The following is a 27,785-nucleotide window of genomic DNA, read 5'->3' on the forward strand; positions in this document are numbered from 1 at the left end:
CAGATGTTCTGTCCACTCACACAGTTGCCAGTCCATGACCCACAGCATGTGTCCATCAGCTTTCACCCCAGAAATTATATTAAGCATCTGAAATCAAGGACTTCACTGTGCTGTGCCCAGGTTCAGTGCCAGGGAAAAGAGCCATTACCAGCCTTAGCAGAAAGGCCATTGCTCTCAGGGCTGCAGTTCCCTGATGGGGGTTGGGTGCAAGGCGCTATGATAACCACTGGCTAATAGAGATTACCTCCTTCTTCACTTCAATGTGGGGGATTGCCCATATTCCCTAAAAGGTTTTCATTTCTTGGGGGTTCCCAGTCCCTCTACAATGTGGGAGTTCAGGAAAGAAGCTGGGATTCTGATTTTACACACACACACACACATAATTAAAACACACACACACACATATAATTAAAAATATTTCCCCCTCTTATATCTGGGCAAGTTCAAGTCAATGGTGACAAAGGGACAGCTGCTCTGACTCAGAGAAACACGTTTTTTTCAACCTCAACCCAATGTTGCTTGAGGGCCTATCTGAATAGGGGCCACAGGTCTATATGTTCACTTATTCAATCTCGTGAACTTTATTCACAGTATTTCTGGTACCCATAGGTTTTGATTCAAGTGCTCGACAAACTACACTGACCTTGTAAAGCCTGAATCAACCAGGCCTCCCTTGCCAGCACCCATCTGCTGGGTGGTCCAAGGAGGCTGGTGGTGCCAGGGTAGATGCAGGTCACTGAGGCCATGGGTGGAAAGGGCTGCCAGAAGAAACGGGGTCTTCACCTTGCCTTCTGTCTTATACACACCAGATCCTGCCTTTCTAGCATCTAAGTAGTCAATGAATGGATGTGGATGTGTTCAAACAAAACTTTATTTACAAAAACAAGTAGTAGCCATATTTGGCCCATGGACTATAATTTGCCAACCATTGACTGCCCTCAATGATACTTAGGAGATGACCTGGATACTATGGTCCAGTCTGCTTCTCTGTAAGATGGAAACCTCTAGGGTCTGGTGCTGTGCTGAGAGTTGTACATAGGGCAGAAAAGGGTACTAAGTGTGGGAGCTTCCAACCAAGTGGTAGGTGCAGAAGACAGAACATGAGGGCCACACCAGAATAGGCTGAGTTTCCTTCTTCATAAGAAACACCAGTTTTATTCCAGGTCAGACTCAACCCTCATACACCTATACACACATAGTCCCTGTGCAGGCACTCTCCTTACTGGGCCCTTAGGAGCCCTTTTGCTGTGGCCTGACCACCAGCCCTTCCCTGGTGATGGCCCAGTTGTAGCTCTTTGGGGAGTTCAGCGCTTCTTCTATTCGAGCATCCAGGTTCTCTCGGGTGATGAAGTTTTTTGCTTCCTCCTACAGGGAGAAAGAAGGCCAGCTGAGTGGGAGCCCCCAGCACACACCAGCCTGCCCACAGGGCCTGCTGGCCTTCAGCCCACTGACAGAGAGGACCCAACTCTCCCCTGGGAAGGGGAGCTTGGAGCTTTGAATGCCCCACTGACCTTCCAGCGGCCCTGCCACATTCCTTTTTCTTAATCATCCACTGGACACCTCTGCCAGAACCACAGCATACCAGCTGTGACAATCTATTGTCCTGCAGGGTGGAATAGCTCCCTCAATGTTACCTCTTGAACTCCTCTTCCTCCTCTATGTTTTTAATTCAAGCCTCATTCATTCTTGCTGGATTGCTCCTGCCAACCTAGCCCACATAATTAACCCTTCAATGACTTTATCACCCATAAGGCAAATAGAACTTTTTTGTGGGTTGCGGGGGTCCCCCTCTCAGATACCAGTTTACCACCCATTAGCTACCTGAACACCATATGTCAACTGTCCCTTCAGGTCTTTACGCCTGCCAGACACGCTCCTGATCCTCACCGGCTAACTCACTCTCAGGCCTGCCCTATCTGCACGTAGCCAGTACCCACTTCGCTGCACCCAGGACTCCGACAGCCTTCCAGGCTGAGCTCCCGGCCTCCAGCCCCACCCTCTGGAGACGCGGCCCACCTGCAGTCGCAGCACTTCTTGCTCCTTGAGCTGCATCCAAGCTTGTGTCTCTTGGGCCTTACGGGCCTTCTCTTCGGCCTGCCGCTGCTCCTCCTCCCGAGCCTCTTGCCGCAGCCTCTCTATCCTGGTAGGAGCAAGAGGCCGAGACTGAGCTGGCTAGGTCCCCCGCGAGCCGGGCAGGCGGCCCTGTCCCGCCTGGCTCACCGCAGCTCGTGCAGACGCCGGTTCTCCGCCTGGTTCCAGGCCATCAGGTCGCGGTGCTCAGCGGCGTCCTCCAGCGCCTTGCGTTCTGCCAGGACCCCGGTCCGGGCCTCGCTTATCTTCCTCCGCACCTCGGACAGGAACTCCTGCCTGAGCAGAGACGAGCCCTCTTAGCCTGCCTGCCCCAACGCAGACACCCGGCAGCCCCCTCCCACTCCGCCACACACACCTGAGGGCGCGCACGGTTTGCCGGTAATGTCGGTAACGCTCCGTCAGCACGTAGAACTCCGCAGGGTCCACCGGGAGCGGGGTCGCCACACGCCCGACCTTGGACTTGGCCTGCGGGTCATGGCGGGTCTTGCGGCCGCGCGCGGGCAGCAGCAGCGGGGCCGGGAGCCCGCACGGGGACCGCACACACGAGTGACTCACCGCGCGCAGCATAACTGAGGCCGCCTCGCGTCTGGCGCGCCTCAGGGCATCAGGGAGGCCCGGAAGCGGGCGCGGGGCACCATGGGATGTGGAGTTCCGGGTCTGTCCTCCCCTCCAACCCCCGTTCTCTGGAGCTCCCTCCGGCTGCGCGCGAGCCTAGCCTGCCGAAGTCCGCTGCCGTCTCCTGCTCGTGGGCTCTTGCTGCGCCCTCCTTGTGGAGCCCGGTCCCGCCCCACGTCCCTTCCGCTTGCGGGCTGGGCCCGTGTCCCTCCAGACCCCACGCGGGCAAGTCTCCGTGTGAGCGGGAAGAGGAAGAGGACGAAGGAGAGAATTCGATGCAGCAGCTTCGGGGATGGGATCTCACAGCTTTATTGGGCCGCAGGACGCAGCGCTCGTGGTCCTGTCTACGGGGAAAGAGGACGGTCATTCCAGTGGAAACTCTGGTCATCTGGCCGCAGAGCTGCGGCCGGGCCCCTCCCTTCCCCACACGACCCGGCTTCGCTGAGCTGGATGCGGCCGCGCGGGATAGACAGGCTCCTACGCTTGGGGGACTCAGCGTGGGGCCCCCCCCACCTCCTTGGGCTTACGGCTACCCAGCCTAAACAAACCTGATATGCACACGGATTTAAACGAAGAGATAACGTTTTGTCTTACAGGTGCATTCTTCTGATGCACTTTGAAATACAATGTAATAATCCTCCACACGCCTGTTTAGCTCTTGGGGAGCTCTGCAATCACTGTTATTTCTAGTGCCATGGCAGTGACCACCTGGTCCTCCAGGCCTTGCTACCTATCAGTATGAGGTCGCATCCCTCACCTCTTTGCACTGGCAGGGGGACACACTGGCTTCCCTGGACAAGAAAGAAGTTTGGGAGACCCCACTGCAGTCACTGTCTTATTTATGGAGGTTTTATTAGTACAATTATTTCCTACTCCGCTAGTGACTTCTAGTTTTTAATTTAACGTAATTTTCTTATAAACTGTCTAGAATCCTGGGAAATAGGAAGGATAGCGGACGGCACCCTGCTTGTGTGCAGCAAGGGCACCAACAGCTGAGGGTGCTGTGGCCGGGAGTGTCTCAGTTCTGTCTACTCTCTCTTCCACCTACATAGCCCCCAGTCCTTAGCCTCCAAGGCCCTTCTCACCAGCAGTATCTGCACCAGGTGCTGCTTCCTACGGAGGGTCCCCTGGCCTGTGCTCCTGCCCTCCCAGGGTACACTTTCCCCCCGGGTGGGGGGTGGGGGAGCCAGCTCCGTGGAGGCTATGGGCAGTCTGGTCCGGGCTGCCTGCAGCAGTGTCCAGAACCCTTCCTCAGAAGGGAGCAGCGCCCAGGCCCGCTGGCTCGCTTGGGTGTCGTCCAGCAAAGAGGATTGCAGGTTTGAGTCCTGGTGGGGGCACATGTCTGGATTGTGGGACCCGTTGAGGCGCACGTGAGAGGCAACCCACCAATGTTTCTTTATTACATCTGCTTCTCTCCCTTTTTCTCCCTCCTTTCCTCTCTGTAAATATAAAATCTTAAAAAGAGCTGAGACTTCAGCCTGCCCTCACTACCCCCACCCCAGGCTGAAGGTAAGTGAAGGAGCCCCAGCCAGCACCTTCTTCCTCCCACTCAGGCTAGGGAGACCATCACGCACCCGAAGGCCTTGGGGCATGCTGGTCGTGCAGGGGTGAGCTGGAGGCTTGCTTTCCTCCAGGGTACCAGCCATGGCCCAGTGCTGTCTGAGGGTGCAGGTACAGGTGCAGGGGCAGCGGCAGCGGCAGCAGGAAGCCTAGCCTGGAGTTGACCACGGGCAGGGCTGTTCCCATGGATAGAGGACAGGACTCAAGGAGTCTGCACTTCCCCAGGGTCCATCTGGACAACTGGCAATTCAGGGGCAGTTTCAGTGTCTCCTAATGCTCTTCCCTCTTCTGCCACTGCTCCTCATCCCAGGACTACAGGGGTCCCGACCCTGAGGGCTTCTGGTGACTAGCCTTCTCCCAGAGCCTCGGAGCCTGGAGGTTACCAAGCCTTGCGAGCTCGGGGCCAACCCCCGTCAGTCTGGCCTACCCTCCTTTCTTGGGGGATTCCAGAAATGGGAGAAAGTTGGAGAGGGAAACAGGCCAATGGATGGTCAGGGAAAAGGGGAGTTCTCCATGAGATAGGCAGCAATGTGGGGGCTCTTGGGGGAACCTCATGCTGGGGGACCAGAGTGGCAGGTCCTCTGCCATTGGTCTCTGTGGCTTACCATCTTTCTTCCATGGCAGGTGGGGATGTGAATGGATGTGTGGTGGTGACAGGGGCAAGTGCTTCTACTCCTTGTCCCTCCCCCACTAGGGGCAGCAGACACAGGAAGGTTTGTTGGAGAGAGAAGAGGGAAAGTAGGTGGAGGGATTTGGGAGGAGGAAGAGGAGCTACCCACCCAGAATGGAGCTCCATACAGGAGTCCCAGCACTGGGGGAGGGCAGCCTCCTCACAGAGGGAGAGCTGTTGCTTGAGGTGGCTCTTCCAGGCAGCAGGGGGACTGCAGAGAGCCCCAGGATTTATTGATCAGGTGGTTCCACCCGCTGCTCTAGCCCACAGACTCCATTGAGCTCAGAAAGGGGAGCAGCACACCACCCAATTTCCTCCTCTTAGCCCTCCATGTTCCCAGTGTATTTTCAGCCACTGACCCTGGGGCCACCAGACCGATGCTCCCTTTCTGCATCTTCCCAGGGATCTGAAAGTCACAGGACTCCTGCTCCAGCTTGGCCCCTGCCCTTAAGAATCATCTTCCCACTTCTCAGGCTGCTTCCTCAAGCTTCTGTCCTTAGGCCTAAAACCCCCTTATGGACTTTTCTGATTAAAAAAGGAAATTGTGTCCCTGAGAGGGACAATCTGAGTTTCACCCAGCTCAGAGCTCCCTAGTGGAAAAGTGGTGAACTGAGAGTGGGGAGCCAGCAACCTGTTAAAAGGGGTCCAGAGACTATGACCACCTTTCCTGAGGGGTTCTATCACCAACCCCCACCACCCCAGGTAGAATGGGTTGGGTGGACCAGTTCTCCCCCACACACTTGGGTACTTGGGCTGGGTCACTTCAGGTGGAGGCAGGTTTGGGTGGGGTACACCTGCCCACAGGTGGCCTCTCTCCTCCAAGCAGGCTGATGAGAAGGGCCAGCTAAGGAGGCTGTGCAGCATCTGTGCGGCTATCAGCAGTACATGGGAATAATTTTGCCTCTCAAGATTCCAACCCCTCCCCATCCTGTGCTCAACCCAGGACTATTCCTGGATTTGGACACAGGTGTCCCAAGACATTTAAAACGTGCTCCCACCTCAGCATTTGTCAACTCAGCTTTCTATTACCAGCTACCAGCCTCTGGTGCGGGGGGAGGGGGGCAGATGCCTGTTTACAGGGTCAATAGCCAGTCTTTGCATTTGAGCAAAACAGCAAATGCAGGGCCTGCATCAGGCTTGGCATCATGGCAGCTAGTCACTGGGAGAGCAGGTGCATTAAATCCTGTGACAAAGATGGGAGGGGAATGGCATAATGGGCACCACAGTAGGTCATGGGCACTTGGAATTCAGCTGCCCAGGCAGGAGGGCACACATGTGAATTTCCACATTGACTCTTTTAAGAGGGTTCTGAAATCAATGTGTGTTCAGTTAAATTGTTTTGGAAAAAACTGACTTTGTTCCCAGATGTATTTGTTAGCCAAGTAATTTTTAGAAAACAAAACACAAAAAATGTTTGTCCTGCAGTTTAGTGAAAATGACAAGCTTAGTTCTAACTTGGGGTTACAGAATGTTTTATTCAAAGTCCCTCATGTTCATTTTAAAATGAATGGAAGTGCTTTTATTTCTTCTGGAATTTGTGGTTATTCCTAAAAATCCAAACCAGAACAGTGAAGCTTCCCTTTTTTGGGAAACACACCTAGCTTCTCAGGAATGTTTGCTGTCCCCATCCAGACTATAAACTCTGCAATTCATCCTCCTAGTCTCTCAGCAGGGCACAGAAAGCCATTTGTTCACCACTGAGTGCCAACTAATTCTCTGCCCTGAGGAGAGGACATCATTCCAGTCTGGGAGTTGCTTGTATGTAGTCAGTGGGGAAAACAAGAGGTGTAGAGCTGAGCGCTCAGGTGTCACTGGAGCACAGAGGAGCCCAAACCCCTCACCAGGTGGTCTGGGGTGAAGGTGGAAGATGAGTTAGCTAGTTGTGGAAACAGGCAGCAATGCTGCTCAAGTGTACAGAACAAAAGGGAGAAGATCAACACAGGAACTGTCAGTGGATCCAAGGGCTGGAGCAAGGTCGGGGTGGAGGTTAAAGGGGTGGGACAATGCTGGAGGGCTGCAGGAAAGGACGGTGGGCATGAACCCCTGGGCGTTGGAAGCATGGGACAGGTGCCTGGGGGTCGCCCCATGTGGATTCACTTAGCAGGAGGCAGAATATGTGGACCCGGAGTTCAGGAGGGGGCTCAGGCTTGGAGAAGGCGGAGGGTCCACTGCATACAGACCGAAGGAATGCTGACCTCTGAGGAGGGCAACAGTGGAGGAGCAGCTCATCTAAATGTCCAGCATCCCTTAGGTCCAATTCAAGCCCCACCTCCTCCAAGAAGCAGAGCAGCACTGCTATCCCAAGTCTGCCTTCATGGACCAGGCTGGGGTGCAACCTCTCCTAACAGCCTGAGGAGGCCCAGGGCCTGTCCCTGCTCAAGAGAGGCCCTGTAGGCCTCAAGGCTCTCTAAGCCCTGCACTGACAGCCATAGCAACCAGTTTGCTCTCTTGTTCCCGGGATGAGCTGCTGCTCACCAGGACAGGAGGCAGTGGACAGAGCCACCCTTCCAGCTGTGCTCCCAAAGACTACGTTTCCCAGCATGCCTTGCAGCTAGGTGTAGCCTTATGACTAGGTTTTAGCCAATGCGATATGTGTGAAAATGGTAAGTGCAAATTTTGCTTCATGTCCTTAAAAATGAAGTTGCTTGCTCTCCATGCTCTTTTTATTTTTTGTTCTCCGTGGGAAAAGACACTGATCCAGCTCCAACCATGAAGAAAAGAATAACACCCTAAGAGATACTGGGATCATGAGATGGAGGATCCTGGGTCTTTGTTAGATGAGAAATGAAAGAACATCCACTGTACCTGAAGCACAAAAGTTAAGACACTTTTGTCTCAGTCAGGCTCAAAATCAAGTTGGAATCCAAGATTCCCAGCATCCGGGATCTGAGGCATTTCCACATAAAACGAGGACAGATAGGAAAGAAAATTGAAGCTATTTAACACAGTAAGTGTGAGTAGACTTACTCTAGACAGTGACACAATCCGGATAGTTGTGCAGCAAAGCATCAGAAAGGACAGACTGGCCTTAGCCCTGAGCCACCTTCTCTCTCCTCCATGCCCCTGGCCATCTTCCCAGGGTGCCAGGCTGGCTGGGACAACTGCACCAAAGATGCACTGGGGGGTGGGGGGCTGGGCAGGGGCGGGTCCTTGGCAACTAGCCAAGAGCTGGAGGGGCTGTGCTTACTGGAAAGGAGTTATGAGGGCTGTGGCCTCTCTGCAGCCAGTTGAGACAGAATAGCACCAGCAGGACCGGGAGTGGCCTAGGAGAGCCCCAGCCCTGGTATGGCTGCCCCACCCTAGACAAAGGGAGAGACATTTCCTCAGGGAGGCAAAGCTTTTATTACCTGATAATCCCTAGTGTGGTGACAGGGATACCACTCTGGTCGGTCCCCTTACTCCCACGGTGGATGTGGGTGGTAGGTGAAGGGGCTGGGTAGAGGAGGGGAGGGATTATTTACAGAGCAGGGGGGCACAGAGGCCTGAAAGGGCACTGGGACAACCCATTTCCTCAAGAGCTCTGAGAACTTTGTGCTTTTTTTTTTTCTTAGTTGATGCTAATGTACCTGGAAATGGTTTTGTGTTTCTTCATTAGGAAAAGATGTATAAACCACAGAACAATACAGCCAATTTCCAGGCAGAGGATTTCACGATATCAATCCAAACATCACACTATTTAATTCCCCAATAAAACATTGGAAAAAGGACTATCAGTGCTAACACATTTACATATAAAATCTCCACCTAATAAGTAATAGAAGCCTATGTACCAATTTCTAAAACAGTTATAAGATATATACACAATTTGGGGTATATTAACAAAACAGAATATTACAAAATATTAAAGGCAATTCTCCTGTCCATGGGTCTCATCACCTCTTACTTGAAATTGGCATAATCTGAAAATGCGTCAATATATTCCTGCACCACCTTGTAGCAGAACTCATACTGTTCCTGGAGAGCAAAAGGAGGGGGAAAAGCCAGGGTTACTGAAGGAAACAACATACACACAGTTCCTGCCAGGGTTCTGACAGCATCCCCCTTCTGGGTGAAAGCAGCTTATCTTCTACAGATGGAGGCAACCAGAGAGGAAGAGATCAGATGTGCAAGCTGGCCTGGCAGAGCTGTGGGGAGATGGCTCTGTGTGGCCCACACCTCACTGTGGCTCTGGGCTCAAGGCACCATATTAATTCCCAAACATCTTAAAATGTACTCTTCTTCCCCCTTCAGATAGTTCTGGTATGACAGGGTTCAGGAACCCTTTTGGACGTCTGTCCCCATACTCGGTGATTACTGTCAGGAGCCAGATCTCTGAACAGGGAGCCTGAGCAGAAGAGAGGAGGCATTCCCAAGTCTTCCCCACCCCAGGACTAACAGAGAAGGATAAACAAGCCCATGGAACACCATGCATCCCCTTCTAGCCTTTAGAGGCCACAAATCCCAACATGATTTGAGGGCTCCCTGCCCAGGCCAGGCAGGGGGTGCACCAGTAGGAGTGACTGGTGAGAGGGCTATGCTCCCGCTGTTTTCACTGCCTCCCAAGGATGGTTCTGTCCAGGGCACCCTAGGGAAGGACAGGTCTGTGGTTACATAGGCTTTTGACAACCAGGTTGGGCCCGGAGGAAGAGCCTGCGCCCTGAGCTAACCCTGTCAAAGAAGGGCTCCAGTTGGTGCACTAGTGTGGACAGAGGTGGGCGGCATACCAGTGTCTGGACCATGTGTGGCCTCTGCAACCGCAGGCTCTTGACGGTCTGGAAGACATCCAGAATCCCCTCTGCTTTCACCCGTTCCAGGACTGTGCTTAGGGCACAAAAGGTCCCAGTCCGTCCTGCCCCCGCACTGTAATAGAAGAGACGCATTTAACACACCAGCCTTCTGTGCCGACAAGGCAGGTGACAGTGGCAATGCGCAGATAAAGGCTGAGGTTGGTGCTGGGGACGGGGCAGGAAGCTCAACTGCTCCTCACAAACCCCTTGCTCGCACAGCTCTGGGAGGCCGGTGCACCCCCGCCTCCCTTCCTGCACAGCGTACTTTGCCTGGTGAGGGCCTAGCCCGTGGGATAGAGCTGAAGAACCTCAATTCCCTACCCACCAAGCACTGAGCCTGTGTTGTCTACCTACAAACATGCCTGGGTTGCCCTGACCTGCTGGTCACTTGTTAACACATTGCATACGGGTGGCGAGAATTCTCGTCATTTCTAAAAGGCATTTAAATTCTCCGGTACGCAACGTGTTAAAGAGTTCCAGTCCTCTCCTTCCCCTGACAAATCCTGCCCCTCTGCACTGGTGTGTGTGTACTGATTCTTTCCAATGTCTCTCATTTTCTTCTTAAGTCCAGGTTCTCACCATAATACTGCCTACTCTGTGTAATGTTATCAGCTGATTTGACTCACCAGCCCCTTTTGCGTGCCCGCAGTGTGGGGCTGTGGTGGGTAGCAGTATCCCCAGAGAAGGAAAAGGAGAAACAGGAGTTCTAGGCAGGGTAGTGAGAGCTGTTCTTGTGAGTAGGGTGGTGAGGGAAGGCTCTCTGCCACATGAGCAGAGACCTGAAGAAGGCGAGGGCCAGGCTGGATGGCTATCAGGAAAACAAGCATTTCAGGCACAAGGCAGGAGTGTGTCTAGTTGCTAAAGCTGTGTACCTGGACCTGATGGATGAAAGGAAAGAAGGCAGGCAAGAGAGTGCTGGGGTGTAGTCAGAGCCCTTGGGGAGAATGCCAGTCCCCTGACGCACCCCCTGCCTGGGCTGGACAAGTTGCCCTCAAATCGTGTTCGGCCTTATGAACTGTTGTTAGCTTCTAAGTAAAGGAGTGATGTGGTCTTGCTGAAGTTTTAAAAGGTTATCTCAGGCTGTGTTGAGAACAGGGGGAAAGGTGGAAACAGGAAAAGCAACGAGGCCAGTGTAAGTACTGGGAAAAGGGGATGGTGGCTTGCACAGATGGGTTCTGATGGAGGGAGTGAGAAACAGTTGATTCTGAAATTATTTTGCATGTAGAGCAAGGTAGAGCATTCAATGTGCATGTGTGAGAAAAGAAGAACAGGATAGCTACAAGGCATCTCACCTGAGTCAAGCAGTGACTGAAATGCCACTTACTGATCTGGGGAAGACTGCAAACAGTAGGCTTGGAAAGAAGGCCAGGAGTGATCAAAACCCTTTAAACTGAAATGCCCAAGTGGAAATATTGAGTAGGTAACTAGATATATAAATCTGGAGTTTAGGGGAGAGGCTGAACTGGTGACAAAGATTTGGGTGCTGGTATCAAAGTCAATAGACTTAGATGGGCTCACCTAGGGGAGTGACTGTCAGCTGACACAGAAGCGGTCCAAGAACTGGGTTCTGGACCACAGATGGAGAGGAATCAGCAAAGGTGACAGAGAAAGAACAGCTAATAATAACAAAAACCAGGAGAGAAGCTATGCTAAATGCATTCCACAGAGATGTGAGTGATCAACTGTCTAATATTGATGAAGGTTAGGAATAATGAGAATGAGAAGTGACCACTGGACTCAGCAATGTGAAGGTGACAGTGACCCTCACAGGGGCAACAGTAATGAGTGTGAGTGTGTGTGTTTAACGGGAATGGGATCAGAAAAGAATGGGAAGAGAGGAATTGGGGAGTGAGTATGAATGAATCTTTTGAGAAGCTTTATTTATTAAGGAAACCAAAAATATAGGAGTAACTGGAGGGGAATTAAAGGCAAGAGTTGTTTTTTTTTTTTTTTTTAAATATTAAGATGGGAGAAATAATAGCGTATTTATATAGGTGTTAGTCATCCAGGTAGTTACCAAATAGGACAGTGAAGTCCTTGAGGAAATGAAAGAGGACAGAACTGGTATCCAAGTAGAGGGTGAGGGTGCAGACAGGCTCTAGTGTGGCCCCCAAGATCCTTGCCTCCTGGTGCTCATGCCCTTGTGCAATCCCCCTCCCCTGAGTGTGGGAGGGACTTGTGATGTGCTTTGAACCAGCAGAATTAGCAATGGTGATAACATGTATACAATTACTCATATGTGATTACGTCACTTGAGATCATAAGCTTGTCTGGCAAGGAGATGCTCTCTCCTTTGCTAGCTCAGAAGAAATAAGCAACGGTACTGGGAAGGTCACATAGCAAGAAACTTCAAACAAGAGGCCCTCAGTCCAGCAACCTACAAGGAACTGAGTGCTACCAACAACCAAGTAAGCTTGGAGGTAGAACCTTCCCCATTTGAGCCTCAGGTGGGTCAACAGACCTGGCCAGCACTTTTTTTTTTTGAAAGATTTTATTTATTTATTTTTAGAGAGAGGGGAAGGGAGGAAGAAGGGGAAGAGAGGAAGAAAGAGAAGGAGAGAAACATGAATGTGTGGTTGCCTCTTGTGCACCTCCAACTGCGGATCTGGTCTGCAACCCAGGCATGTGTCCTGACTGGGAATTGAACCTTCGACCCTTTGGTTCGCAGCTGGCACTCAATTCACTAAGCCACACCAGCCAGGGCCCTGGCCAGCACCTTGAATGCAGTCTTGTGAGAACCTGAAGCCTAAGACTCAGCTGAGCAATGCTCTGACTCCTGAGCAAAGAGGCTGTGATAAAAATGTGTGTTGTTTCCAGATGCTAAGTTTGTGGTACTACGACAAAACAACAGATGATTAATACAGCTTCAGTGAGGTCAGACGACCCATCCACTGAACAGGAGGGCTGTGGGGTCCTCAGCACCAATACAGGCAGATGGGGAGCCATGGTGGTGGGAGTATGTGGAAGTTTTCTCTGGTTGCTTCTCTTTTCTTAGTCAAATAGAAAACACAGTCATCTCTTAAATATGAGGATGGGCGAGGTGCTGGAGGTTTGAAGTTTGAAAGAAGGTATGAAATCATCATCTAGGAAAAAGGCTGGCAAGTCAGAAAATATCTTAGGTTTTGCTGGGAAGAGACAAAATCAAATTATAACTGGGCAACGGTAGCTTCTTGTGTGCTGAGCAGCAGTGTGAAAGGAGGGCACCACTATGGTCTCAGCCCTACCACTGGAGCTGAGAGGAGCCACAGCTAATTCATAATACATGAGCATAGTTGTGTTCCAATAAAACTTGGATTTTATGTCATTTTCATGTCATAAAATATTCTTTTGATTTTTAAAAAACCATTCAAAAATATAAAAATAGCCCTGCCTGGTGTGGCTCAGTGGATTGAGCGTCAGACTGCGAACCAAAGGGTTGCTGGTTCGATTCCCAGTCAGGGCATATGCCCTGTTAGGGGTGTGCAAGAAGCAACCACACATTGATGTTTCTCTCCCTCATATTCCCCCTCCCTTTCTTTCTCTCCCTCCCTTTCTCTCTCTTCTCTCTCTCTCCCCCTCCCTTTCTTTCTCTCCCTCCCTTTCTCTCTCTTCTCTCTCTCTCCCCCTCCCTTTCTTTCTCTATAAATAAGTAAATAAACAAACAAACAAACAAACAAGAAAGCAAGCCAGCCAGCCAGCCACCCCTGGCTGGTATGGCTCAGTTGGTAAGGCATCACCCTGCAAAGTGAAAGGCCGCCAGTTTGATTCCCAGTCAAGGCATGCGTCTGGGTGGTGGGCCGGTTCCCAGCAGGGGTGTGAGCAAGAAGCGACCGATCAACGTTTTTCTTAAACATTAACATTTCTCTTCCTCTACTTCTCCCTCCCTTCCCTTTCTCTCTAAAAATAAATAAATACAATCTTTTAAAAAAAGAAACAGTTTTTCACTATCAGGCTCACACAAAACCAGGTGGCAGGCTGGATTTGGTGATGGGCCCTACTTGGCCTAGACCTGGTCTAGGAGGCTGGGAGGTTCAGAAGGGCTTCAGGGCAGCACTAAGGGCCAACCATAAAGTTAGAGGTCAGAAATGTAAAACGAAGCCCATAACACAGTGCTTTTCTTCAGCCACATGGTACAGGTGCAGGATAGGGAATCTGGGATGTCCCTAAGAGAGGGTGGAGATAAAAAGTGTGGGCAGGAAGCGGTTAGGCCACAGGAATCCTTAATTTTGCCAGTCCAATGGGCAAGAACCATGTTTTGTTGTTTTTATTCTCATTTCTCATATAACTAGTAAGATTTAGCATTTTTTCATGTTTAGTATCTATTAGTATTAACGTACTTTGCCTCTTTTTCTTCTTCATTTTTTAAAATGGTTTATTCTTATATATATATAATTAATTAATGGTCCAAATTTCAAAAAGGTCTCAAACAGTGACAACTCTCCTTCCTACTCCATTTCTTTGCCCTTCAACTTTCTTCCTGGAAAACAAGCAGTGTCATCAGGTCCTGGTGTCCTTGCAGAGATACCTTATGCATATACCAACATAAACATATACATATTCTTTCACTGTTTCCCACTGCTTTTCTCACCAAACAATAAATCTGGAGAATTATTCCATACCAGTCTCATACTCAAAGTATGAGTATCAGAGCTTCCTGACTCAGTCCCCTATTAATATGTATTTATGTTATTTATAATCTTTTACTATTAGAAGCAGTGTTTCAATCCTTGTAATTATTTCATTTTGGCCACTTGAAGAACATTTACTGGATATATTTCTGGAAGTTCCTTTGCTTGTTTTCAATTTTCAAAACCAATTTATAGGAATTAATATTCTTGCTTCCCCTTTAAAAGTGTTATTTTTTCCTAGTTATGAAAGCAACATAAATTCATTGTAAATATATTTTTCTAAAATGCAACCGTGAACAACATGCTCCAAAGAAAACTCACCCTTCCCCCCACCAATGAAACCCCTTACCATCTTTCTTCTGTTAGTGATACCAACCATTACCAGTAACCCTGTCTCAAAGCTGGGAGACACCCTTGACTCCTCTTCCCTTTCACGACTGTATTCTTAGTCTTGTTCATGCTTCTTCAGACTGTCTTTAATACTTGCTCTTTTCTCTTTCCTGCGTTTCATAAGGAGGTCAGGCTCCTCAGCACATAATGTGTTAAGTACCAGGATCCTCTCTTGCCTTCTGGCCCTGTCCTGGTCATCAAACTTGATTGTCATGTGTTCACCAACAACCCGCTCTTGTCGATCTTTTCCTCACTGTCTGACACATGCTCACCATCGCCTCCAACCCACCTGCTCCTCATCACTCTCTCTCTCTCCCCTCTTAGGGCTGGAGGGAGCGGTACCTGCAGTGCACGGTGATGGGGTGGTTCCCTGACTGCTGCTGCTGCTTCTGCACGGCTGCGATGATGTTGATCATGCCCTTTCCATCGCTGGGGATGCCCACTTCAGGCCAGCCATGGAAGTGGAACTGCCGGATCTGCCTGCTCTTGTTCTCCTTTGGAGGAAGGGCCATCAGAGAGGCAGAGGCACCCAGGCTTTCCCTGTGGGAGAAGCCTTACCCACCAGCTGTCTTACCCTGGTGTTGGTGACCAGGAGGTCTCTGACGGTGTAGCTCTCACATTCTTCCTCCTTCTTCAGCTCTACTGTGATGTCTCCATAGGACACCAGTCCATCCGAGGGCCAGTACTGGGCACACTTCTCCTGGAGGGACAAATGGGAGAGTGTAAGGGGCTCAGAATACCATGTGTGGAAGAGGCAGGACTGCCCCATGAGCTGCCTGCCCCCTTCTCAGTACAGCTATCTCCTGCCCAACACACTTCTCCAAGGTGTGGAGAACTCCGAGGGTCATAAAATTACTTAAGATCACTTCTACTAACTTCTCATTCTCATGAGGACATCTATATTTAACAACGTGTCTCCACTACCAGAGGTAATGACTTAACCATTTGGTGATACTTACAGTGCACTTTGCAACACTGAAAAGGTCTCTGCAGAACTGACCATTGCCTCACAGCTGCATCCAACACTTAGTGGCAGGATGGAGGGAGAGGAGGAGTGAATATCTTTGTTCCAATTCTCCCCACTTTTTTTTTGCTCCTTTGGGTGTTCCCACATTTTATAGCCACTTACATGTCGGACTGCTAATCAGGAAAAACTGAACCTAATTACATCAACTCTACCCAGCCATGGTGTTCACCACAGCCCAGTCCACGGCATTCCCTCATTCTTTCGCTCTTTCCCTCTCTAATCTGCAATGGTACCTTCAAGTTGCTAGCACCTGCATTTCTATCCTTGCTAGTGAGCAGAGGAATGGTTTACTGCCTGTCTTTGTGTTCACCTGGCTGAGTTCCCTCTAGAGTTTCTTGGGGCAGGGACTGCCTCCCTTCATCTTTGTATTCCCAGCACCTTTCACAATGCCTGCCTATGGTGGGTCTCAGTATCTGGTAAATGAATTTGTTCACGTCTGTAGGTAAGCCAGCGTAGAAATACATACATAAAACAAAATACTGTTCATTTCTTCAGATTATTTTGGGGAAGATCTTAGATATTTCATTACTGGCAATTTTAAAATCTTCAACCATAAATGTACCCTATGTTCATTATAAAAGATTTGGGAAAATTAAGTAGAAAAATTAAAATCATTGTTAGTCTGAAAGTATAAATAAAATCACTACTGAAAGTCCATTTTAATAAACTTTCTTGCTTTTCATATGTCTGATCATTCATTACCACTTTATACATAATATTGAGCTTATTTTAAGACATAGGATTACTAAAGTGGTGGATCATGGAAATGCCACAGACCAGTGCTTTTCTACAAAGGCACCCTAGTAGCCCTGGTTGTCTTGGGAGTTGGGGCTCTGGGCCTTCTCTTTAGCCAGGACAGTTAAAAATCATTCTAATTAAGGGTCACCTTAAGTAGATTATATTGGTTTTTAGGGCACTGGTGGGCAGAATGAGTTTTTCTACCACAGTTCCCTCCCAGCACTGCCTTTACACAGTTATTAGTCAGGACTGAAGATTGGGGCTTTTAAGCCATTACAACTGCTAAGATCCAAATGGGCTTGAGAGCAACAGAGTGTATGAGCTAGAATCACACAATGACAAGAAAAAAATACAGCAGACCATCGAACAACATGGGTTTGAACTACACAGGTCCACTAACAGAGGGATTCTTTTTCATTAAATACACAGTCAGTCCTTTGTGTCCCCAGGTTTCGCATCAGTGAATTCAAACAACCACAAATTGGAAACAGTATTTTGATCTGTGGCTGGGAATCCATGGGGATTCCTGGAACCAATCCCCTGCAGAGAGCAAGAGATGACTGAAGTGTTTGGGGAGTTAAAAGTTATACACGAACTTTCAACTGTGAAGGGGGTCAGTGCCCCAACCCTTGTGTTCAAGGATCAACTGTACTATGGGTGCCACACCTAACAGCTTTCAGATATTTTAGTTTCTAGTTTAGGCAAAGAGGCATAATAGAGAAAAAAAGGGGCAGACTGGAAGGAGTACCCCAGGGATGCAGAACTGGGGAACTATCAAGAGAGTCCCCTCTTAAAACTGGACAGTGAGTAAGTTGGTCAACAGTGAAAGCAAATGGGAGACCTGCTCTGACCGACTAATAGGGACAGCTACCCAAGGTGGTAACATGCGATCGAAACCAACAAGAGGTTAGGTCAGCACAGTAGCGTGAGTTTCAAGGTGACACAGCTATTGTAGGGAAGCAGCTATGGAATGCTGAGAGAAAGCAAGCCTGGTGAAGTTATGGGGTTAGAATTTAAGGCATGATAAAGTAAAGAGAAGCCATATTAAGACAATTATAGATGGACTGATGGCAGGAACTTATCCTACTCAGCCAGGTGAAGACTACAGGGTTTAAATTAGCCCTCTACATGGGCAGAACAACACAGAGAAGGAAGCAGGTTGGACTTAAAGCCAGCTATCTGAGAGAAAAACGGAACAATGGAGGGAAACGGTACTCCAGAGGTGCCTCTCATGGCTGTGAGGCGGGAGATGACAGGAAGCTGTTACTGAAGTAGCACTAGCTCAGAAGGCTGAGTTAAGCTGCTGAAAGGCAAGGTTTTGGGGAAAAAGGGCACAGACTTTAGAATATTCAAAAAGAGCAACTTTAGTTTATAGATCTACTGGGAATGACTCTCCTTTAGGCTAAAGGGCAGGGACACCTGCTCCGCCTTTCCTTAGGGGGTACAAGATGGGCCTGAGGAACCCAGAGCAGGGGCCAGCAGTTGCTATACCCACCATGGTCCAGGGCTAACCATGCCTTGGGATCCTGCTGAGGACGGAGAGCCCTGCTCACCTAGGGAGGTGGGAGGAAAGAGTACACACAAAGCTAAGCTTGTGGGAAGGGAGGATCAACTGTATTCAGGCATGAAGTATGAGGGTGTGAACTATCTGGGAACTGAATGGAAGCTCAGACCACACTGCTCTTTCAGTCCTGACAAGAGCTACTGATTGCTCAGACACCAACTGGCTGGGCAATACTGCCTGGAAATGGCTCTTGGGCATTTCCAGAGAGTCAAATGAAAGTCCAAATATACCCTCCTAGCCACGCCACTCCCACTTTTCATGTGGTTTCTGTCTCCTAGACCCCAGGACCTTTTTGAGCTCACCTGGCCTCTTTCCTCGAGTTCTGTTAGCATCACGATAGAGCAGGATTTCCACTCCCAGATCATTCGCCAGAAGTCCTCAATTGTGTGGAGAAGAGGGCCCTGGCTGGCGATGTAGGAGTCCTTCTGCCTGTAGCCCTGTGCAGGCCAGGTCAATGTAGGAGTGAGGTGGTTTAATCAGGGAGGAGCTAGTGGAGAAGAGGCTACTAGGAAGGGATGGGGGCTGCTTGGGGGCAAACCCATCCCAGGCAGAGCCCCGTTTTGGCAAAGGACCAAACTTGGATGAGCTGGTCTCTTTCTATGAGGTGAGTGCAGGAAGGATTGGAGCTGGGATGAAGAGAGCAGAAATGGAAAAGATCAGAGGTTTTCAGCCTTTGGCTGTAGTTTGTGTTGTGAACTTTTCCCTCCATTTATTACCCTGGTGTGACCCCTGGCTTTTCCCAATCTTCTGCTCTCTGGGACCTGACAGATCTAGGGTAGGGATCAATTCTGAATTGACAGAGGGGCTACAGGGCCCAGACGAATCTTCATGGAGTGTTGGGGGCTTGGGGGATTACAGACAGCACTTACGTCAATGAAGGATGCATTCACGTAGTCTGTGTTCTCCTCACCCCTCTTAACTGGAATGATCACTCTGTTGAATTCATCTGCAGGAACGACAGCAGCTTATGGTTCCCCAACATCACTTGTATTCTCCTTGCTCTCCTTCCCCTTTCCTCCCCACCCCAGGCCCTAGGCAGATATAATTCCAGCTGGGCGGTAACATGCCTGTTCCTAGCCCAGGAGGGAGAATCCTTTTGGCCTTCATGCTTTTATTTCCAGAAGCCATTAAAGAACTGAGGGCAACAGAGGGCAATGCCATAATTCTTTTCTCTAGGCTTATCATTAACCAGTACTGTCCCTATTAGTTGGAAAAGGTGGAGGAAAAGGTGGCGGGGGTGGGGTGAGGGGGATGAAGCACTAAGGCTTTGGGGGTGGTGAGAGGGCTCTTACATGGAATGATCTGTAAAACCCGGTTCTTCTTCATGTTGGCTGGAAGGTTTCCAGTCCGCATCTTGTCATTCTGGATTTTGATTGATGTTAATTTCTGAGTTGGGAAGGGAGAGGAAACATTACTGATCCCAGTAACTGAATTTGACAAGATTCTGCCTGTCATTGAACCTGCATCTCCAGGCCACTCTGGCTGCATACAGTGCCTCACCAGAATCCTGAGCTTCATTTCCACATGTCCTTGTTGGAACACTTTCTTCTGTCTTTAAGCTCAGTGAACCAAAAGAGTATTTGGGAAACTCTTCTAGGCTCCTGTGGACCCTTCAGGGATTCCCTTGGGCTGGGACTTCATGATCCTAGAGCAAGGATCCTAGTTTCACCCAGCAGTTCCACTCTCAGAGGCTGTCACAGACTCTAGAAAACTTTACTCAAATGTACACCACCCTCCCTCCCTTCCCGATTCTAAAGTCCCTTCTTGATCCTTGCTATCAAAGTGTAGCTCATAAACCAGCAGCATCAGCCTCATCTTGTTAGAAGTGCAGAACCTCAGATCTGCTGAATCAGAACCTTCATCTTAACGGGATCCAGAGGTAATTTGGGTCTCATTGTTTGAGAACTGCTTTAAGGAATGTGGCTTTCCCAACCCCAACCGAGAATCTCTTGCCTCTGGAGCACTTTGAGGAGACCGTGAAATATTCTCAGTTGTCTTGAGAACCACTAGCTAATGGCAGACAGCAGGGGTCAGCAATCTACAGTCCACAGGCCCTGTATGGCCTGCTGCCTTTAAAAGCTCTATGGAAACACAGCTATGCTTGTTTGTTTCCATAGTGTCTTTTGCTGCTTTTGTCCCACAAAAGCAGTGTTAAATAGTTGTAACAGAGATTGTATGACTCACAAAACTGACAATATTTACTATTTGGCCCTTTACAGAAAATGTTTGCTCTTGCTGTATCTTATAACCACCAGGGGTGAAGGGGAGAGAGGCTGGAGGACTTAAGAAAAATACCATTGCCTGTTTTCCCCACAAACACAACCCCAGTGATTCTAACGTGTACGATGGATTGAGAAGGACCAGGGTATGAGTAAAGGGCCAGAGACCCACCTCCTTAACCACCCACATGCCTCACAAGGAGTTTCACCATTTGTTGGTAAATCCTCAAGAAGTCAAGCATCCCGCATTTCCCAGATCACATGGATCCTTCAATCTGAAAAGGTGGTTCTGCTCCAACTCACCTTAAACTCCTCCTCTAATCCATTGTTGCTGGTCCCTGGAATTTTGTTGTAAATTTTCTGCAGATGTGTTTCTAGAGAGGTCACTTCCAGTTCTGTATCTCCATAGAGATAATGTTCCAGAAGGGCTTGGTATATGAAGACATATTGCATCTGAAACGAGATGGTGCCTGAGTTCCCAGTTACATACAACATTGTCCCTGTGGGGGCAGACCACCCCCTCCCACCCCCATTTCCTCCAGTCCACTTTTCCTTTGATCCTAGCAGGGATAAAACTATTCGCTCTATTTGACCCAACTCAGTGACCTTGAAATTCATGAGACCCCCTGGGGGGGCTTAATTTGGGAGGGTCCTACTCTGACACCCTTCTGGAGTGGAAGCCTGGAGAGAACAAATACGACTCATGCTCATTCTGAGAGCACAGTCTGTCAAAATCTGGTGACACACAAAACTGTGCCAGCCTACCTCCCAGTGCTATGCCCTTTGAACCCCATGCCCTAACTGTAGAGATGATTTCAACTGCTGCTCCTGGATAGAGCTGAGCTGCGCCACAGCCCTGCAGGCACCGCCTCTCTAGCTGCTTGCGTGCCTGCTTCCCTCAGGACCTGTTCTTATTCTTAGAGCCTAGTGCAAATGACACATGCCTTCCCAATTCCCCTAGGTACAAGGTCCTCTGTGCTCCATGTCTCTTTTAATACATAATTTACTGGGGCCCTTTCATCATACTGGATGATGATGATTTACAATAACCTGGGAGGCTAAGTAATCCATGAGGCCACACACGTTTTGGTCCTGGAATGCCCCCACCTTGCTTCACTCCCAAATCACTCACATCTGTTTGCACCATCTGGCAGCGCTGTGCCCGGATCCGGCTCACAAAGCCATACACGTCCACCTTCCGCTCTGTATGCATCATGTCCAGCATGGCATCAATGACGACAAAGGTACCTGTCCGCCCTACACCCGCACTGTAGCCAGAAAGCAGGGGTGTTACAGGGATGGCCAATATGCCTTGTGGGAGCATACAAGGAGGGGGCAGCACAGGCCAGGCTCCTTCCTCAGGCCTCTAAGTTCTAATTTTGAATAGGGTGGAGCTGGGACTCTCAGGGAACCAAGAAACCCCACTGTAACCTGAACTCCTTACCTCTACCTATCAGGATTAGAGAACCCTGACACTTAGAAGGGCTTGAGGGATCCCAGTACACAAGGTAGCACTCAACCTAGTTTCCTGGCTTCATTGCAGTGGCCTCCCCACCCCCAGTCTTAGAGGACTGCCCTTCCCTCTTAGGTAATCTCCATTCAGCACCAGAGAGGAATCTCTGGCTGCTGCCCGAGGGACTCCAACAGCTCACCTGCTTTATGCCAGCCTCCTTAACCAGGGCCTGTGCTTTCCCCAGCTCTGGTCATGAGAACAGACTATGGTATGAGTGGGAAGCCAAGGGTTATGCCACACTGACCTGCAGTGGACTACGATGGCCCCTGCATACTGAGGGTTACAGGCTTTCACCTTCTTGAGGAACTTGAGCATGCCGATCGGGGTGAAAGGCACCCCAAAGTCTGGCCAGCTGGTAAAATGGAACTGAGTGATGAGGCGCTGTGGCTTTCTGTTGGTCATGTCTCCCACCTGTGAAGTGAGGAAATCCTATGTGTTGGCCCTGATACCCTATGATAGGTGGGGTAGCCCCAGTGGAGGAAGGGTGAGGTTTAGGGGTTAGGGCCATCTGTGAGTGTCAGTGACAATGGGCAAGTGAGAGTGTACCCAAGGAAGTTTTAACAATGAACAGAGAATTTTCCCAGGAACCCCACAGGTAGGCTATTACTATCATTCTTAGCCTATAGATATGAAATGTGCAACTTGAGAAGTTAATGACTGGTCAAGGTCTCAGAGCTAGTGAATGGCAAGGTCAGAACTAAAATGCAGGTCTCCTGACTCTTGGTAAGCCCCCTTTTCATAGTACCACACTGCCCTCAGCTGAAGGTGACTTCTGCTTAGGTCTCTAGGGTCACGGTGGAGGACCAGGAGCAGAGCCTATCATATCCTTGATGTCAGAAGCCTTTGGAGTAAGAAAGGAAAAGTGAACCCAGAACCCAGAGGATTACTACACCTCCTGAAGCACTTGGTTCATACCTAAGATGATAAAACACCATCTCATTAATAATGTTTCTCCCAGTCATGAAGATGCTCTGCCTTTAGCTTTGACAAGGAAGTCCCCTAGGAGCCTGCATCTCTGGTAACACAACATAGAATCAGCTTTTCTGACCACCCTGAGTAAGAAGAGGGGGGGGATAACACAACCTATTCTGCCCTCTTAAGGGTCAGTAGATCCTACGCAAGAGCCAAGAAAGAAGGTAGAAGACAGTACCTGCTGAATGCAGAACTTTCGCACTGTGTAGTCCACCAGGACGGTCACATCCTCTACTGACACACGGATATTCCCATAGGTCCAACAGCCTTGATCTGGCCAGTACTGAGCACATTTGCACTGGAAAGGAACAGACATGCATCCCCTCACCTCAGACCTCCCATTCTTGGCAGATGTAAAGGGCCTGAACAGAAAGGACCACAAAAGCCCAGACTGAAGTCCTGGGAAAGCCCTATGGCCTGTTCTCTCACCTCAGTCAGCTGCAGATTTACTTGTTTTATTTGCTCTTTTTTCAAGTTCCTCAGCTTTCATCTTGTTTAGCACAAGCTCTTAATTTATGGACAGTCTCAGCCCTATACTTGTTCTTTCCCACCCTCATTCCCTCAGTTCAGGGCAAATTTGTCATACTCTAGAGGTAAGCCTATCTGAATCTCTGGAATCGGCAACATATGAGGAGGCAACCAGGGTGGATTGATGTAGACTGTAAACCTGTAACAAGAGCCCCAAGGTCTTCCCTGGTATCTATCCTTGGACAGTTTATGAGAGCCAGAGATCTAGTTAAAATAAATGAACCCAAAGCCTAGCCTAGTGCCACCCCTCCTAAGCACTGTGGAGCTGCTGATCAATACACTAACACCCCAGTGTGGGGATCAAGCTGACATCCTGAAGGAAACTGTCATGAGTAGGGATTTCTCTATGGGGATTGATCCAGGACTCAGGACTAATGTTGGCTGTGGCCCAGTGAAGGAGCTGCCAGGCATGGACTTGGCAGCCACCAAAAAAAAAAAAAGGACCAGCCAGAAGGCTGCCAGGGCCTCAGATTCCCTTGCACTTGGAAGGGTCTCAGTTCATGTAGTTTCCTCTGCCGACTGAGGAGGAGGGACGGAAACCACAGGAACGAGGGACTGGAGAAGCCAGGAAGAAAAGCCCCTCTGTGGTGCTTTGTTGGCTAATTGCCCAAGACTTTCTTCCAGGCTGCTTGGAACCAGGGTAAGTTGTCTGGTAAGACCCAGGGAACATGGGCTATGCACCCCTAGGGTTCATTGGCAGCCTCTGGGACACAGGAAAGTCTGGTAGGCATATCAGCCTAGGTCCTGTCTGCATGAATAACTGGCAAGAAGCCACAAAGGATGGAGAGCCCAGGCTCAAACACAAGGCTCCATGGTCCTCTCTCCTATCTAATTTTTCCACTCACCTCTTTCCTCTCCTTCAGGTTGGTCACCATGACGATGGTGGCTGTGTTTTGTTCCCAGATCATCCTCCAGAAATCATTCACTGTTTCTTCTTTTGGTCCTAGAGCAGCCAATAGCAAAAATGAGAACACATGTCAAGGAGAAGAAAGATGCTAGAAAATTTGGACCATTCATTCTTGACTTTTGGAAGCCTGTGCCCACATATCCCCATCTAAATAACTAATTCATTGACCCACCCACCCAGCCGCTAAACGAACACTCCCCATTCACCCACCATATACGGGCCAGGTCCTTCACTAGGAAGGGAGGTGGGAAGTGGAAGACTGCCAAAATATAAAGAGAACATGAACAATGTCTCCCAAGGACATTATAGTTGAGATTAGAAATCATAACCGTTCACTGAATACCATATTATGGGCCAGGTAGTGAGCTAAATGTTTTATATCTCATTTACTTTTTCCATGCTCTAAGACAGGTGTCATCAGCCAGAGAGGTTAGGTGACTTGCTCAGGCTAGAATTTAAAATTTACCTCCTACACAGCCCTTCCAAGAAAGCCACTAGATTTCTAAACCAAAATGGGAGAGCCAACGAAGGGAAAGAAAGAAAGAATATCTAACACAGAAGGAAGGCTAAAGGAATTCGCAGGGTGTTTGGCGAAGGGAAGTCTCAGGATAACTCTGCCAGAGGCTAGGGGGGGCAAGCAATCCAGAATGGAATTGAAGAAAGACAGTTTTGGAAGGACCCCAAGATAAAACAGTAAACCTCATGTATCTGAAGTTACTGAGTGAAAATATATACTTCTAGAGGTTTTGGGATGGGAAAAAAAATCAATGCTAGGTATATAAACACTAAGTGAATAGAAAAAAAGGGTAATCATTAACTTTTAGAAAAGAGGAAAACCAAAAACAAACAAAAAAATATTATGTGCCTCAGTGGTAAACAATACTGTGTAGTAATAATAATGTAAACAACAGTTATCTTAACCTCAAATTGTAATTTAAACTTACCCCCAAATAAAAAATAAAAAGACAGAAGAAAAAATTGTAACTTAACTCTGTCAGGAGAATGAGAAAAAGGGACATGTGTATGCATGTCTGTTTAATTGAGTGTGAGGTAGTTTGTAAGAGGATTAAATAAGTTATTATCTACCATAAGAAGGAGTCAACAGATAAAAATGGCTGTATTAGACTAAGAAAAGTAAGGGAGAAAGGAAGAATTTCGTTTTTTTTACAACCCTTGTTAATACCTCTTTTTAAAAAAGATTTTATTTGTAGTTTTAGAGAGAGGGGAAGGGAGGGAAAAAGAGAGTAAGAGAAACATTGATTTGCGAGAGATACACTGATTGGTTGCCTCTCGCACGCCCCCAACTGGGTACCTATTCCATAACCCAGGCATGTGCCCTGACTGGGAATCAAACTGGCCAGCTTTTGGTTTGCAGGCTGGCACTCAATCCACTGAGCCACACTAGCCAGGGCTGTAATACCTTTTGATTTTCTTAAACTTTGTGTTCTCTTTGGTAAAAATTTAAAAATAGTACTAGAAAGAAAAACAATGATAGAAGTTAACATGCCAGAAATATGTACACAAAGGAAACAGTTTCACTACCTGTCAAGGTCAGGAAAAATCTCCTGGGGTAGGTGACATATGAATCATATGTTAGGGTAGATCAGTGAATGGGAGTTTAGAAAGAAAACATAGAAGAGGAACTCCAGGCAGAGGTACAGGGGGCTGGCAGCAAGAAAAGGGCATGAGACACCAAGGGACATAAGGAATTCAGTGAGGTCACTGTGTAGAGTGCATGGAGTGGTGGAAGATGGAGCTGGAAAGATAGGTAAGGCACTGCTAAGAAAGGCCTGTCCTACAGATAACAGAGTCATGAGAGTCCTCACAAAAGTTTTGCACTGAGAAAGGCCATTCTGGTAGAAGGAATGCAAGGAGCAAGGGTGGGGCACAGAGGGATCAGTAGGTAAGCTACTGTAACAGAGCTGGAAGAAAAGAGAGTTAAGAGGACATTCTTTGGGGTAGTCATATACTGATTTAGGGACAGGTAGAAGATCTGGATGATCCCAAATATGGCTTGATTGAGTAGGTAGATTACATTCCAGTTATGGTGATGGTCAGAGAATATAGGGGAAAAGCAGTTTGGAGGCTAAGGAAGAGTCATATTTTAGTTTCTGATGTTAAACCTTAAGAGTATGTGGGGGTTATCCAGGTGGAGGGATACAAAATTAGTTTGAAATGTGGCTTAAGAGAGCTCATGAGAAGCAGCAGCCAGAGGTGGGTATTAGATGAGGTCTCCCCAAGAGAATACAGAGAAAAGAAGGGGCCAGACATAGACTACTGGGGACCCTCAACATTATTCAATTTCAGATAGAATAAAAACCCTAGGAAAGAGACTAAGGAAGAGCATACGGAGAGTCAGGAGAACTGAGAGAGAACGGTGCCATGAAAGACAGAGATGGAGTTTCAAGGAAGCAGTCATCCACACTTTTGTGGAGAAGCTACATTTAAGGGGCAGAATGAAGAATAAGAGCCAGAGAAAGAATATTTAGAAAAGTGAGAAAAATCAAGATAACTGAATGTCAGGAAATTATAGAGGAGTTTCAAGGAGTGTGAAGTACCGTGGAAAGGTTCCAGAGGATGGGAATCTCAAAAAAAGTCAGCCAGGAAGTCACAGGAGACCTTACTTCAACAAATGTTTTAGCATCAACAGAGCCACATGGCAAATAACAAGAGGAAAAGATTGCACATGGTTGTTGATGCCAAACTCATCACTGAGTAGGTGGTAGCTGAATTGGGCCTTAGAAGATAGATATGAATTGACAGATGGCCACAGAGAAAGGGAAAGCAACAGCCAGACCCCAGTGGGAGACTGCAAGGGTAAGGAGGATCTAAGGCTTTTCCTAACTTACTTTACCTTGATCTCTATTTTATTTTACATCTCTATTTTATATCTATATAGTACTATCTAAAAGAACTTTCTGTAATGATGGAAATGTTCTGTATCTGCACTACTATGGAAGTCTCTAGCTACATGTGGCTAGTGAGCCTTAAAATGTGACTACTATAACTGAGGAGTTGAATTTAAAATTTTAATTTTAATTAAAATTTCATTTTAAATTGCCACATGTGGCTACTGGCTACTGCATTGAAGAACAATAGCCACTTACCAAAATTTCTGCTCATTTTGCTATAAATTATCCTCTAACTAAAGGCTCCAAAAAGGGAGGGACTATATCCTGTTTTATTCCTCTACATATCTCCATCACTTACTTAGCCAGTACCTGGCACATAACAGATGGCCAATAAATATTTGTTGAGTGACTAAATAAATGAGCTTACATGGATCATAACAACATCAATTACTTTTCAATGCTGGAAACATAAAAGTATTTTTGCTATGATCCCAAGGGTGAGGACACATGTTAACAAAGCTCTGTGGAAGTGTGTACAGAGCACGTGCAGGTCCATGGCATTGGGTCCCTGCTCTGAGGGTTCCTAGATCCATGAGTTGGGGAAGGAAAAGAGCCAGCCTGGACTCTGTGAAGTGGCCAATCCTCTCTGGAGATTAATTACAAATTCAAATTCTGAGCAGCGTGGCTAGAACCTAATGTTCCCAAAGGACTGAAAGACAGACAGCCTCATTACACCATGCATGTGCATAGCTTTCTCCAGTCTTTT

At 48.4% G+C, this 27,785-nt stretch overlaps 3 protein-coding genes across 6 annotated transcripts in view; all 3 read right to left on the bottom strand.

Annotated features, from left to right (window-relative positions):
• Nucleotides 1-853: 853 nt before the first annotated feature.
• MRPS26 (mitochondrial ribosomal protein S26) lies at nt 854-2,714 on the bottom strand. Its single transcript, XM_090286129.1, has 4 exons — nt 2,447-2,714; nt 2,221-2,367; nt 2,017-2,140; nt 854-1,365 (listed from the first exon to the last, which is right to left on the bottom strand). The coding sequence occupies exons 1-4, from the start codon at nt 2,656-2,658 to the stop codon at nt 1,231-1,233; spliced, it is 618 nt and encodes a 205-aa protein (XP_090142255.1). The 5' UTR covers nt 2,659-2,714; the 3' UTR covers nt 854-1,230.
• Nucleotides 2,715-2,723: 9 nt separating this feature from the next.
• LOC150003314 (progonadoliberin-2) lies at nt 2,724-4,452 on the bottom strand. Its single transcript, XM_090285032.1, is given in 3 exon segments — nt 2,724-3,906; nt 3,908-3,956; nt 4,281-4,452. Coding segments are annotated over 3 exon segments (393 nt in total). The 3' UTR covers nt 2,724-3,734.
• Nucleotides 4,453-8,591: 4,139 nt separating this feature from the next.
• Nucleotides 8,592-27,785, bottom strand: part of PTPRA (protein tyrosine phosphatase receptor type A) — a 126,042-nt gene continuing 106,848 nt past the window's right edge. For all 4 annotated transcript variants that reach the window (XM_090286132.1, XM_090286131.1, XM_090286130.1 and 1 more), the window contains 12 exons: nt 24,106-24,203; nt 22,911-23,030; nt 22,005-22,171; nt 21,380-21,515; nt 20,551-20,700; nt 19,321-19,414; nt 18,898-18,974; nt 18,331-18,465; nt 15,274-15,399; nt 15,042-15,193; nt 9,640-9,775; nt 8,592-8,890 (listed from right to left, as the gene is read on the bottom strand). In XM_090286132.1, the coding sequence (XP_090142258.1) occupies nt 8,816-8,890; nt 9,640-9,775; nt 15,042-15,193; nt 15,274-15,399; nt 18,331-18,465; nt 18,898-18,974; nt 19,321-19,414; nt 20,551-20,700; nt 21,380-21,515; nt 22,005-22,171; nt 22,911-23,030; nt 24,106-24,203 (1,466 nt within the window). In that variant the 3' untranslated portion in view covers nt 8,592-8,815. The remainder of the gene's footprint in view (nt 8,891-9,639; nt 9,776-15,041; nt 15,194-15,273; nt 15,400-18,330; nt 18,466-18,897; nt 18,975-19,320; nt 19,415-20,550; nt 20,701-21,379; nt 21,516-22,004; nt 22,172-22,910; nt 23,031-24,105; nt 24,204-27,785) is intronic.

This window comes from Furipterus horrens, unplaced genomic scaffold, assembly GCF_987537825.1.
Source record: "Furipterus horrens unplaced genomic scaffold, mFurHor1.1.pri manual_scaffold_8, whole genome shotgun sequence".
NCBI lineage: Eukaryota > Metazoa > Chordata > Mammalia > Chiroptera > Furipteridae > Furipterus > Furipterus horrens.

Excerpts from the sequence above, each read along its gene's own strand:
- MRPS26 (XM_090286129.1), bottom strand. The coding sequence starts at position 2,658 with ATGCTGCGCGCGGTGAGTCACTCGTGTGTGCGGTCCCCGTGCGGGCTC. Across the intron at positions 2,368-2,446 it reads CAAACCGTGCGCGCCCTCAG|GCAGGAGTTCCTGTCCGAGG; the intron begins GTGTGTGTGGCG and ends GTCTCTGCTCAG. Across the intron at positions 2,141-2,220 it reads CGGCGTCTGCACGAGCTGCG|GATAGAGAGGCTGCGGCAAG; the intron begins GTGAGCCAGGCG and ends TGCTCCTACCAG.